This window comes from Ischnura elegans, chromosome 5, assembly GCF_921293095.1.
Source record: "Ischnura elegans chromosome 5, ioIscEleg1.1, whole genome shotgun sequence".
Taxonomy (NCBI): domain Eukaryota; kingdom Metazoa; phylum Arthropoda; class Insecta; order Odonata; family Coenagrionidae; genus Ischnura; species Ischnura elegans.
Window position 1 is genome coordinate 86,334,492 of NC_060250.1, and position 14,363 is coordinate 86,348,854.

Below are 14,363 nucleotides of genomic sequence, written 5' to 3' on the forward strand. Positions count from 1 at the left end.
AATTCCCGACCAGTTTAGAAAACGTAATCAAATAATGAATTGCAATGTTTATTATAAGAATTAACAGTAACAAATTTGTGGTTAGGAGCCAATAGCTACTATTAAATATGCAAAAGATAGATATTTGTTTCTGACACCCACGGAATTTTAGCGGCAGCCGGCCTAACCGCCATTTATGTCGCCCTCTATCGCTCAGTGACGAGAAACAAAGAAAAACAAGGGTCTTAGCCCGTTTCCAAAATAACCTTCGTAAGTTAATATTTCGAGTTACTTCGTATTTTCAGCAGAATGTGCTCTATTTTTTACTGAGATTCAATTACGATCATAAATAACGTAGGATGTGATTATCTTCTGGCGAATATTTGAAGTAAATTCTGTTTGAGTTCTCCGTCCGACTACTGTGTTCCATCATCTTCGCAGACGTTGCCATAAAAGACTTAATTCTTCATCAGGACTATATTCTTCATACCGGGTGTGAGGTGACCTGTTCATATAGTATGTTTCTCTCCTTTTATTCCGACAGGAGCAAGGTTCCAACCGGAAAACGACAGGAGAAACATCTTACAGTATCGGAGAAATATAGATAGAAACGTTATTATCCACATTGATTGTTTTCCTACAAGAGACGTTTTATCATTTCTCAACGTGGTTAAGTATTGGTTCGCTAGCGTGAATTCCCAAAAAATGACACGCAAAAACCTGTACCGTCACCTCATTTAGTTTTCGTGTTCCTTTCTCCGCCGTATTGAAAGGTAGGCAAAGGATCATTGACATAGAGAATAGATTTTCTTAGTTTTAGCACTAAAAAATAGTCGCGCCATAATCGTAGATAAATATAGTGTGGAAAGAGCAAAGAAATTAATTTCAATTGAAAAGTCAGCTGAGAAGAAGAGAGACAATAATAAGCGCGGCACCATTTTCCCGATAGTGGAAGATACTTCTTCCGCCTCTCTCCGGTTAATAACTTCCCCCCGTTGGAGGTAAAGATGAACCATGCCCTTCTCCACAATCGGGGAACGTTCCCAGTGGGTGGGGTGAATAAGAGTGGGATGGGGATTGCCTGAGGGAAGAAGTGTGGTCAGCACAAGGACTGGTGGAGGGGGCAGGACAAAGAAGGGTGGGGAAATGGCCTTCAGCTCTGCCTCAGTCTACTTTTGGGGGCCGTATTTTTTTGCGACGCACACAAGCTCAGTCTCCTTAGGGAGGGAGTGAATGGGAAATGCTGGGGAAGGAGGGGTTTGGGATGCGTAAGGTGGGTGTCAGCAAGATCAGCTAAAGGCGGCAGGAGGGAAGGGACGGCTTTGGAAAGACAGAACCCCAGCATGGGAGAATGGGGAAGCGCGTGAGAAGAAAGTTCATTGTTAGACTTGGAAGTGCGTTTTCATTACGAGAAGCCTGAAATATAAATTGGAGGTAAATAGAGCCCAGTACGTAAGATATTTAAGTTGTTCATTCACAAAGGCCGATATATACACGAAAAGATATTATGGCGCGGATTGCATGTATCAACGTCCATTTCGGGATGTTATTAATTTCTGTTCCCATTTATAAAAGTAGCAAATAGATTTGAAAGAATGATAATCATGAATAAAAATATCTAAATCGATATCCAAACGCACATGAGCAAAATAGATGAATGTATACATACCGATCCATCGCAAGTAATACCGCTCAAGCTTCTTCCGGTATAGGACTTTAAAATCCTGGATAATGCCTTGGTCCAAGCGCTGGGACTTGCTAGTCGAGTTTGGGGATAAAAAGAGGACTCGAACATTAGCTAATTTTAGATCTTCCACGTATTTATGAACGGTGGCATTATCCATTATTAAAACAATTTTGCTGTTCTCTCCAGCAATTTTTCTCTGTAGACGTATAACCGTTTGCTGGAAAATTTCTCGGGTCATCCAGCTGTTTTTATTTGCATGGTAAAAAACGGGGAGGGCTTCCAATTTTACATGTTTTAAGCACCGTGGCCTTTCAAATTTCCCAATGACAACGGGCTTATTTTGTCCGTGCCCGTTTGGTTGACGCACAGCCCCCCAGTAACACGCACTTTACTCTTTTTCCCCCCATGGCACCTTTGCCCTTTGAAACCCAGGGTTGCGTCAGGTAATGCATTAAAAAATAGCCCAGTTTCACGGGCCAGCGAGGGTGAGCTCGTCGAGGAAAGGGTCCCGGATTAGGGACCCTTCGAAGTGCTTCGGCGAAAAGTAGTCAAGTAGTCTTCGAAGTACGTTCACAGCAGTGCAAAGGGTTAATTAGGCGTGTACGAAATACTCCGCGCGACCTTCCTGACATGTTAAACTACGAATTATTGTCAATGCTATGTTTACGAACAGGCACGTAAATAGGGGCATAATGTCAGCCGCGATATTTTAACTGAACTCCTACTCCCCCTAAATTCCCACAGTGAGGTTTTTGGCGACCCATTTCTCTCCAAAGTTGCAATATCATTTACGATTTCGCACTTTTGATGGACCACAGTTGGAAGCGCTGATTATTTAGCTACTTACGCCGGCGTAACTAGTTTTGTTGACAAATTTTTCGCCGTAGTTCGTATAAACGAATGCCATTTGCTCCTAGGGACCGAGCCGAGGTTCGTAAATTCAAAAAATTTCGTATAATCGAAATTTCGTATAATCGAATAGCGCCATTTATTTAGCATAGGCTTTTCACCGGGACCGCAATATCACTTCGTATAATCGAAAACTTCGTAAAATCCTGCTTCGTAAAATCAAGAGTTTACTGTAGCTACCCACTATTACTTTATATTGCTATTGATTTTTTTTCTGGCACTAAATAAATGTGCTAAATTTATCCACTAAATTTAAATCTTTCATATTCTGGGAAAATTAACATCAAATTAAGAGAGATGTAGTATCTCTTTGCCCTGCTTGTTGGGAGTACGCAGAAGAGTATTTTACATTGTTGGTTCAAGTAGTCTCCACCCTTATGATGTTTATTTCCTTAACTCCAAGGTAAGTGAAGGGTTACTTCCCAAGCTGCAGACATTATCCATCATATATCTAAATAAGGTTGATATATCCTAAACAAGTTGTCATCACACAATGGATATTTTGACAACATTACATAGATATCCTATTTCTAACATCCATGATGAGTTGTAAAAATATAATTACATACATACAGCAGATTCCGATTATCCAGCTGTGGTTTATCCGTCTTTCGGCTTATCTGTGCATGAGTTTTACACTTCTTCCATGTTTTCCGCGATCTTTATAAAAAATTAATCGGATGCGAAAGCACCAGGATATTTATATTTTAATGCAAGACTACTCCTGGATTATTATTTCCATTAGAATCCTCTTCGTAAAAGGGAATTATTTTATTTACTTTTTGTCAAGGAATGTTTCAAGTTTACTTGGATGTCTGCTCATGCATGCAGCATGCAGACAATGATCAGCGGTGGAAAAAAACTCTTGATTAATGTTAGAAGATTCTTCAATGATTAAACAATCGCAAATTAAGGGAAATGTTTTCCATGATCTATAAATTTAGATTTCATATCGCAAATCAAAGCGTAAAAGGAACTGGAGATTTCGTCGCACTGGGTCATATTTACGCCGAGACTATTCGAGATCAAACTGGAATGGAAGGGATTAGACGAAGAGAAGGCAGCGGGAGAAGTGGAAATAGTGAAAGCATGAGTCATAGCCAGGCACTCGCCTACGTAGAAAAATTGCCTAAAGTCCTGGTTTCGCATAACCACTGCTGTGCAAAGGAGTGATTGTGTGGCCATTACCTTCACGTAAGTTCCTTGTTCATGGTCGGGAGAAGATACCTGTGAATGATTCTGGAAAGCAACCTAAATTAACAGACAATATGCATAAATATATTAAAAAATTGTTTGATTTGCATGAATTATGAAAAATATATTAAATTAAAATGGACGTTTTGATTATTCGTGTTTTCCGATTATTTGTGCCTCCTCTCCCCATCATTAGCTCGGATAATCGGGAGTATGCTGTAAATATCCAAGGTGTAATATCCATGTTATTGAAAAATTGTTATTCCAAACAGTATCCAGCATATGTTTTGTATAGAATTGAAGAGCACAGATGTTTTGTTTGTATGTCTGGGGATAACCAAAAACCATAATAATCACACCAATTATCTACTCATTAGATGTTGTGAAGATATATAACAGATGTTATAATATGGACCTCACTGTTGGACATTGCTGTAACATTGTTTGGCGGGTACATCAAATTACAGCATTATTGCATTAACATGGATATTGCACAGATGTCATATGTTAACGCCGAAAATTTTGCCTGAATGTTGTTGGGATATTAAATGCTGCTTGAGTTATCTAATTTAAAAAAAGTTGCTTTACAGAACTATGCATGAGGGATCTCAATGATTTGGCTAGTAGTGGTGTGATAATCCTTGATGGTATGGATATTAAGGCTACGGAAATGGGCAGACTGATGGCTCGTTACTGTGTTACTTTGGAAACTATGAAGCTCTTCCAAAAGGTATCAAACTGTTCATAATTTGAATGCATTTTTCTTCAGTAACAAGTATGATAATGTTTAAATGCCCTTTGTTGGGCAAAATATAATTCATAGAATGATATAAGTGGTGAAATAAATTTTTGTTTATGACCAGATTACAGGGACAGAAACCGTAATTGATTTAATTAAACTCATATGTAAGAGTGCTGAGTACTCAGACATTCAACTGCGTACCAGTGAGCGTAAAATTCTTAATTGTCTCAGCAAGAATAAGGGCCATGAATGTATTAGATATCCTATTACTACAAGAGTGAAAACAGCAGATCATAAAATTAATATGTAAGTATATTAACAAGGAAATATTGATTATTTCTTAAATTGAGTGCCATGTATGAATACTCAAAGAATATTCCAATCATATTAAGGTAGCATGTTGCAGAAATATTCCTCCTTTTAAGAAAAATAATTGTAATGATACGGTTTTTGCAGTCTCATTCAAGCAGTATTAGGCTGTCTCCAAATTCAAGATGCTGGTTTATCTCAAGAATGTGTGAAAATATTTCGAATTGGGCAGCGGCTTTCTAAATGTAAGTACTTTAAAACAATTTTGGCTTTAATCTCCTTGTCGTTTCAGCGAATAAGGGTCACAGCACAAACAGATGAAATGAAAATAGATGGTTTATTTTCTGTGTAACTGTGCACAAACCCTCATGATATTTACCTTAAGGCATATTCAGCTAGGGTGTTTTGATAAGAAATACTGCATAATCCTAGTTTCATTACATTTTTGTTTAGGGCATGCACCAATGAAGTTTTGGCTACAGTCAGCTGGATTATGAATTATTAAATAACTATAAATGCCTCATGATTCAGAGGAATGAATACAATTTAGTGCATTCACATTTTTCCAATATTAGTCACCTAACCCATACAGACTGTCACAAACATGCATATAGGCTGTGATTCATCTAATGTAAAAGACATGATTACTCTGGTAAAAGGGAATAAACCCCATGGAAAAATGGTCTTATGTCTGCCAAAAACCGGATAATACACCTGTATGCCAAAGGAACTCAATGTAGTAGTAAATCTAAGATCTTACAACAAAGTCAATTCCTAAGAAAGGTACCAAAACAAAATGTGCCATGGGTACACATACCTTTAGGGTCTGATTGGAGGTGGAAAAATGAGACGTAAAATAAAGTGTATGGGGAAACACCAGAGGAGTGGAATATGAACTTAAGGGTCGAAGGGGCCAGTGGTACTCCAGTTTAAATTATACTATCATCAAAATTAATTTAATTTTGAAATGGCTCAAACTTAAATGTTCCATAAAACTAAATCTGTTTTTGGTACCACAATAATTATATTTTGAGTCAAAGTCTGGGCCAGTTTTAACAAAAATAATTGTGGTACTTCCTAAGTTATATTCATTTTTCTGACATGAAATTCTACAGCATTAAGCTGCATGCCATTAAGTAAATACCTGACTCAAAGACTATATTTCAAGCCAGGTTTTTTTTATGAGGCATACATTAAATTAGGTATTATGTGACTCCATTTCTTGGCTCTACATTTGGAACAATAGAGTTATGAAAAAGAGTAGACAAAGTAATTACATATGTAGCTGTACAGAAATAATTTCAAAGAAAAATATCGCATAAATAATTTTTTCATCTAAGGAGTTCATCAATTTATTTTTTAGGTTTTTGCTTGTACATCACAAGTTGTTGGTTAAAAAAGGGAACAAAAAATAATTATAAATTACTTCTAAGTTCCCTACGTCTCATAAAGTGCTTTAGCAGCCGGCTTTGGGAAGACTCGATATTTGTAGCACGACAGTTAGATAGAATTGGCCCATCATATGCTGGTCTTCTTGCTGCCTCTGGTAGAACCTCATTTGCAGCTTTGAGAGATGCCAGTCCTCGTGATATCGAAAGGGTAATTATACATTTTCATTTAATAGTCTTTTTATAACTACAAATAATTAAATTCACAATAGTAAAATGTGAAATGTAAGATGGGTATGAGCTCAGGCTTTAAGAATCAGGGATAGCTCAAGGAGTATAATTATCTTTATTCCACTAATTTAAAGGTTTATAGTTTAATTCTGATGATGGAATGCCTCATATCTCCTGAATTTATCTATACATTTCATTGAGGCTAGAGGTTGGCAGTAGGCAACTTATCCCAAGCTATAATATTATATGCATTGAAATGAATTGGAGGCTTCCTTCACGCAAAGCTAAATATGTTTTTCTGTAAGTGGAGTGAATGCTGTTATCGTAATTAGTCCTCTAAAATCTTGAAAATTTTCTTTAGGAGTTCATTTGATCGCAATCTAGTAATGGAGGCCATGGTTGTATACATGTATGTATCTACTAGCACAAATTAGTAGGTAACTTAGTATTCATGACTTTGATAGATCATAGAGAAAATTTTTGATAAAAAAATTATTATGTAAATATAAATCATCCAATCATTGCAGTCATAAATTAAAAAAAAAAAGTGTTTGGATGTTGAATGATAGTGGACTGTATTAAAGTAAAGTGCTGATTTGGAATCAGGATTCTTTTAATGAAAATACACTTGTAAGAAGAGAACAAAGTAAACTAAAGGACCTTGAAAGAATCGGGAACTGTCCCACACGTCCACCTGGGACGATTGCACAATGCTGACTGAATGACTCCCTTGGCTGGCCGGAGTGAGCGCATGGATACACACAAAAAAATAGTTCCCCAACATGCTGTCCACCAAAAAGGGTCTCCTCTAAACAAAAACATTTAAGTTTCCATCCTTCCAAAAAGTTGAGGGCATTTTCAGATCTCTACCTCAGTATGCATTTTATGTTACATAGGAAGTAAATGCTGCATAGCCAGAGCATGATTGTATAGTGTAGCCAGAGAAGGGTACAAAGCCTCTAAAGATTTTATTCACATTCGTCAGATTAAGAATACAGCTAGAAAGGTGTTGAGAAGGGAAGACGACATCAAAAGGAGGTGCCCGAGTGGTGCAGTGGTGCCCAGAAGGGAGTGCCCGAGAAGTAGGTGAGGATAGTGATGGACATGTATGAGGGAGCACACACCTGGTTATATCAAATGTGGGGAGACAGAGCAATTTTCAGTGATGGTAGGACTCCACCTTGGGTCCAGTCTCAGTTCTTATCTGTTCAACCTGGTTGTGGATGTCCTCACAGAGGAGGTGAGGGGGTAAGTCCCATGGTCAATGTTATTTGTGGATGACACTGTGTTTGTGGGAAATACCAGAGAGGAAGTCCAGGAAAAATGGTGGGAAGCGATTGAAGGTGGAGGGCTCAAAATTAGCTGGTTGAAGACTAAGTAAGTGTGATTTGGAGGAAAATGTAACATTGGGGATTTGGAAATGTTGCAGAAGAGTTTGAACAGAGTGGGGGACTTAAAATATCTTGGCTCTTATATATCCATGGATGGTCAGCTGGAAAGAGCAGAACTGCAGAATCTAAGGCGGAGAAACTGGAACAAACTATCAGGGGTGTTGTGTGATTGCAGTATTGGGAGCAGAATTAAGGGAAAAGGATATACATATAATCATTGTGTGGTGGCAGCACTGACATATGGAAGTGAAACTTGGCCTGCTAAGCAAGCCCACACAAACAAAATGGATGTGGCAGAGACAAGGATGCTGAGAAGGATGATAAGAAAAACAAGAAGAGATAAAATTGGGAATAAAAAGATAAGGGAGATAGCAGGAGTTGTTGAGATCTCAAGAAAGGTGCAAGAGGTAGGAATGCAATGGTTTGGTCTTATTTTAATGAAGGGATGGGGATAGTATGTGGCGAACAGAATTCCAAATTTGCTGGTGGAAGGGAAGAGAAAGCAGGGAAGATCAAGCAGAAGATGGAGGGACTGTGTCGAGAATGATTGAAGGTGAGGGGTTTGGCTGAAAGGGATGCCCAAGATCAAGTGACTTCCCAGTAATTACTAGATGCTGCAGATGCTCATCATATGAACCACATTGCAGCACTGCAGCTGTGGCGAAGGCACTGCTGCAGCGTGTCTAGCACTCCTAAACTTCCCTTTTTTTGCATGTCAGATGCACTGCAAACGGGTGTCAGCATCGCTGCACTAGCATGTCAGGAGCGCTGCTCAAGCATGTCAGGAGTGCTGCACAAGTGTGCCACGATCACTTCAAACGCATGTCAGAATCACTGGAAATGAATTCCTGATTAATAATCGTCAAAAGCCATAAAAAGTATGTCAGGGCCAATAAGAATGAATTGAAAACACAGGGTTGCAATAAATGACTTTATTCATCATTATGGTCTTTAAATTATAAGTTCAGTGCCAGACTTTAACTAGACCCTCTTCATCTTTGTTCCAGTCAGCCTAAACCACTCCCCCATTTTGATTTACAAATTTCAGCAATCATATACTAATTTATATATGGAAACATTCTTGAATGATACAAGAAGACACACACCCATTTCGACATTGCAACTTGACGAACAGCAAGAAATCACAATTACCCATTAAAATTAATTAGGGAAACTCACGGAGGGAAAAATGTAGTTAATAGTCCTAATAAACTAAATTTTAAGTCATCTCTATGAATAAATTGCATTATGAAATGTATCACCTTCCTTTCAGTTCTCTTCCTTTTCCTTAACCTTCATCTGCACTCTTGCCTCTCTCGCAAGCACTCGCAGGTAAAGATTTTTGTCACCATGTAGTGCTGCTATAGCATAACGTGTCTTATTCAAAAGACTGTCTACAATGCTGTGGCAGTGCATCCGCAACTTGAATGGCAATGTGAAGACGCATTTGACGCGTTTCTCCACAATTCGCTTTGTGAGAGTGCTGCTAATGCACTGCAATCGACATGTGCTGTACTAGCAGTGCTGACATTCTTGTGAAGCACTGTGGCAGCACTTCGTGTTTACTGGGTTGGAAGCGAATACAGTAAGTCCCTGCTTAATGACGGAGTTAGTAACCAGAAAGTCCATTGTTAAGCTATTTCGTCATTAATTGGGACCCCAGAGTTGGGTTAGGTATTAATGGCAGGCAACCTTCATGGTACATACATGTTTTTTTTCACTTTCTTGCTCTTATCTATAGTGTTTGCATGCATAATACTATTCATATTACAGTGTACTGCAGTAATTTCAATGCATTTTCTTAAAAAGATAATACTTAAGTATGTACTGTTGCACATAACTTTTTTATAAACGAAGTCTGTCGTAACTTCGAGTTATCATTAAACGTTGTTAAGTGAGGACTTACTGTAGTTAGGAACAGCAACCCCTAAAGGGAATAGCTGCAGAGAAAGAAGAAGATGGAACGTGAATGCTGCACACAGTGGTGCCGACTCCATGGGGCCTGAGGGGGCCCGAGCCCCCCCATATGTTGTTATTGGAGGAAGAAAAGATGTAAGGCTTACCGATTTTACTGAAGTGTCAAGTTATTGAGAGTCGAGTTTTCAGGGTTCTAATGTTGATCTTATGACTCTTCTAAAATGCTTTAAAAAACTTTAAAACTCATTATTTATCAAATTTCCCTGAGCAAAACCCCAGTTTGGGCCCCCCCAATATTTTTTATAAGTCGGCATCCCTGGCTGCACATTGCCTAAGTTCTGCGATTGGACTTACCAACTCTGAAAGAGTAAAGAATTATGATATTGAAAGTAGGAAGAGATAGCAATGCATTTAAACAGAGGAGAAATAATTTGTTACATGCTATGTATGATGGACTATATGTATCAATGAAAAATACTGTTAAAACTCAAATTCAATAATGAAATAAATCCTGTGAAAGAGGCTGATTTCAAGGAACAACCCTTGGTTAGAGTATGATGCCATGTTGTTTCCAACTAATTTTTAAATACATGATGATTACCCTAACTGCAATACTTGAATTATGAATGGAATTAGTAAGTTTAATCCACATTACAAATGAAGGAACTGTGACTGCTCTGTTGTTTATTTGTGATTTAAAGGCTTCACTTATCTAATAATTTTTTTGCAAACAGATTCTGAATAAGGCACCACCTTTTGGAAATGATATCAAAGACTTTGTAAATCACCTACCAGAGTATAAACTCACAGCTGACAAATCTGGATCCATTGTAACCATTGAAGTTTCAATTTCCAATCAAGAATTAGTAAAGCAGCATATATCTACAGGCGGAGCCAATCATATTTCTGCTTTGATAGCAGGAGAACCAACAACAAACACACTTCTTCTCTATGAAAACATTTAGTAAGTTACAGGGGATACTTAATGTCTCATTAGTAGAGGTCCGTGAATTTCACGAGACGCGATATCGCGAAATAACGCGAAATCTGTAAATAAAAACGAAATTTCGCGTTTTGCGATTTTAGGTGGATTAGCGAAAAAATCACATATAATGAGTCATAATCTATTAAAGGCCTAAGCCTTCACTTTTTAATGCTGCCGACGTTCATTTGCTCTATCTCATTACGATTCCAAGGTCAATTGGCTCGTTTAGTCTCGCGCATAACGTATCCGCGTAATATCGCGCACTGTAGTGATTTCTCCGCCAGAATTTGCCATTAAATTTATCACAGCCTCTCTCTTCGATTCCCATGTATCAATCCTGAATTATTTAGAATGGGGCGCTTTCTCACCCGAAGAATTAAATATTATGAATTAAAAATGTGCAGAAAGAAATTTAACGAGGCCGCGGAAGAGCGGAAATAAAAGCTCACGCGCTCGGTACGCATCAATGCCATCAGCGTTATTGGATAACTTGTTGAAGGAAAACATTGAGTGTGGGTCTAATGTATTAATTTCGTTGACTTAAACTTCCGTGGCCGCCGGCTGGGACCGGGCCGCCGTTCACGGCACAGCCCACAGCATGGCAGAGAGTGGTCTCGTCTGAAAGCGGCCTGAATTTCACGGCGTCGTGACGTGAACGGCGGCCGGCGAAAAGTCGTTTCTTCAGAAAGCGGCCTCAAAGTAGATATACCTGTGTTTCACGCCGTAAACGGCGCACCGCTGAGCCGGATTGAAATGGGCGCATGGAATTTGCCGTTTGCTGATTGTATTCGCCAAGACTACATACTTGAACCATTCATATACCTTGAACCAATATAAGTTGAACCATTTCTTTCATTTAGTTTTATCTGAAATTTTGTACAATCGAAATTGTGTTAAATGTTATGTAAAATGCTTAATAAAAGCTTAAGTATTCATGAAACGTGTACCATAAAGTAATAAAATGCCTATAAACGTGGGAAAATTGTAGCATTATAATAACACCACCAAGATTTTCTTAACACCAAAATCATATGGTTTTAAAACGAATTTTAGCAAAAAATAAAACCACTTTCACAGACCTCTACTCATTAGTTTCTCATGAACTGATAGGAGAAAAAAATTTTCTTCGACTAGGAAACGAACCATGGACATTAGGATTTAGGATTGGAAAAATTGATTTTTTTCAAATCCATCTGGCCCAATGAAAAAAGTTGTGGGACCGATCAAAAACAAGTCCTGAAAAATTTAAGAGCTCTAGGTGAACCCCTGGCCCTCGCTCAAATGCAATTTAGCGGGGAAGGGTCAAAATTCTAAAAATATAATGTTTTTTATATAAAAATATAATATAACACTAAAACTTACGGAAAATGCAAATGGGCCAAAAGTAGGGTTTTATTGAAGTACAAAACTCAAACACTTTTAAAGGAACATTTGAAATTATGCAATATTTTTGCGTGTGTGTGCAAGAAGGAGCATAAGGTTCCCCCTAATGAAGAAGTATTTTGAGAGACAAGCGGACGAAATGAAAGATGATGGCTGCTGGATTGAATCCTAAAGAAACTCGACAACTGAGGAAAAAAAGGGAATCGTAGGAGAGTGTTGAGTCAACATAGTCAATTCTTGTATAGGAAAATAATATCAAAAATTTTCTTCATCAATTCATCCAAAGAAAATTAAGCTGACGAGAAATCAGCCATTTTGTACCTCTACGTTCCTCATGAAATAAACATTAAGGACTGAACTCAAACTGGAACTTCTGCAGGGAAAATGGGTCTGCCAACTGTTATAGAGGTGTATGCAAAAACCAAGCTACAGCAATGATCGTCCCTGCCATGGTCCTTATATATAGTATATAAGGACCATGGTCCCCGCAACTTTAGCTGATGAAAAAATCATAACTTCATAAGATACATCCAAGGTAGTGTACCAGATTTACTTGCGTAGACAGAAAAAGATGCTAATTACTGTGAGTACGAAAAGAGAGGTATCAAAGGGCTCCATTATGATGGAATGAAAGACTATACTTTTTGTCTGATAAAAAAAGGCAAGAGGACTTATCAATCCTAGTTTAGAGGGGAATGTGTGGTGTTAGTGGAAGGAACAGGCTCCCACTTTTGGGGGTTTGCCTCCCCCGTCGGAGGATTAGCAAAAGTTATAAAATCTGCGATTCTCGATTCCTTTCCGAGTGAAAAGTAGATACACAAAATTAAAAAGGATTTGAATATGATGGTACCAAATGAATACCGCCCAAAAAGGAGGCATCATCCCTCTGCTACAAGCATAATTCCAACATCCCTTGCAGTGTGGGTAAACTCTTCTCGGGATTCCCACCACGTATTAATTTTTCCATAATGGCCTAAGTTTCAAGCTCCGACTCGGGGCTCATCCTCAGGGATAATTTTTTTTGAATTCCGAGAAGAGTTTACCCACATCATTCACCAGGAAAAAATAAAATCATATGTCATCCACTGCAGTGGTCTGTTTGCTAAGTGCACTAAGTTGACTTAGATTTGCGACGTAAAAATTGGGAAGACAATCTAGGGACCCAATTTGCGTTGGTGCAAGGATGCGTTTGGCGACCAATCTGAGATTTTTTTATTGCTGGATTTGAATATCGATGTAAAGGACTACCCGCTGATGATATATTGGATAGATACCACGGTCCCTCCGGTTATATCTGACCTTAGCGTGGAAATTCAAAAATCTATTGATGAACGTTCAAATTTGAAGTTAAATATTCCAGTTATTATACCTGCAGACGAGAGATTCGTGAAAGAATTCACCAAAACTTTGCTGACTGCAGCGAAAGACGAGGAATGACACTGGCCTAAGGAATACAGACTGGAAGGCAGATAATTGAGTAATTCTTTTGTGATTGTTCCTCCACAGACGATGCTGAAACATCAAATATTAGTTAGACTTAAGAAGAAAGACGCACTGGGTGTGAATTTTGGTGCATTTGGGGCGTGGAAGAGGCGAGCGGGGAGGGGACGCAAGTGGCCTTCACCCAAAAACAATTTAGTCACAGCTGTCGGACAATACCGGAATAGAAGCGCATATCCAAAGTTTGCACCTTTATAGCCATTTGAGAGGCCTTTTCATTGACCTTTCCAGTGTTCTCGGATCTAAAAATATTTCATCACTTCTCTCAAAGTTGGTAACATGGATTTGTTTAACGCCAACAAGGCGGCAAATAAGGGACAAGTAATCTCACTAAGCATCCTTTTTTACCTTCTACCATCTTCCTATTTATATTATCAAAGATGAACGCCCTCCTAGCAGCACATGCGGGATGAATTTTGCTGTATTCAAGGCGTGGAAGGGGGAGAAGCGAGCAAGGAGGGGACGGGATTGGCCTGCCGTTCTTGTATCCGCAACGCTGCGTGGGCGTTGGAATATTTTCTTCTTGGACGCGGACTCAAATTAGGCAATTTGTGGCTAAACGGTGGCAGATACATCAAAATTCACAAAATATCTGCACTAGAAGGGCAGTAACTTTACTCAGCAAAATCTATGGGGAATGACCATGAAATATATTTTTAGAATGTGGACCCTCCCGCCCTAAATTGCATTTGAGCGAGGGTCAGGAGTTCACCTAGAGGTCTCAAAAATTTCAGGCCTTATTTTTGAT

General features: G+C 38.6%; 1 protein-coding gene across 5 annotated transcripts in view; it reads left to right on the forward strand.

Annotated features, from left to right (window-relative positions):
* The window catches only part of LOC124159179 (probable ATP-dependent DNA helicase HFM1), a 50,375-nt gene that overhangs the window by 22,439 nt on the left and 13,573 nt on the right, over positions 1–14,363 (forward strand). For all 5 annotated transcript variants that reach the window (XM_046534805.1, XM_046534806.1, XM_046534807.1 and 2 more), the window contains 5 exons: positions 4,360–4,499; positions 4,633–4,817; positions 4,968–5,065; positions 6,184–6,419; positions 10,482–10,711. In XM_046534805.1, the coding sequence (XP_046390761.1) occupies positions 4,360–4,499; positions 4,633–4,817; positions 4,968–5,065; positions 6,184–6,419; positions 10,482–10,711 (889 nt within the window). The remainder of the gene's footprint in view (positions 1–4,359; positions 4,500–4,632; positions 4,818–4,967; positions 5,066–6,183; positions 6,420–10,481; positions 10,712–14,363) is intronic.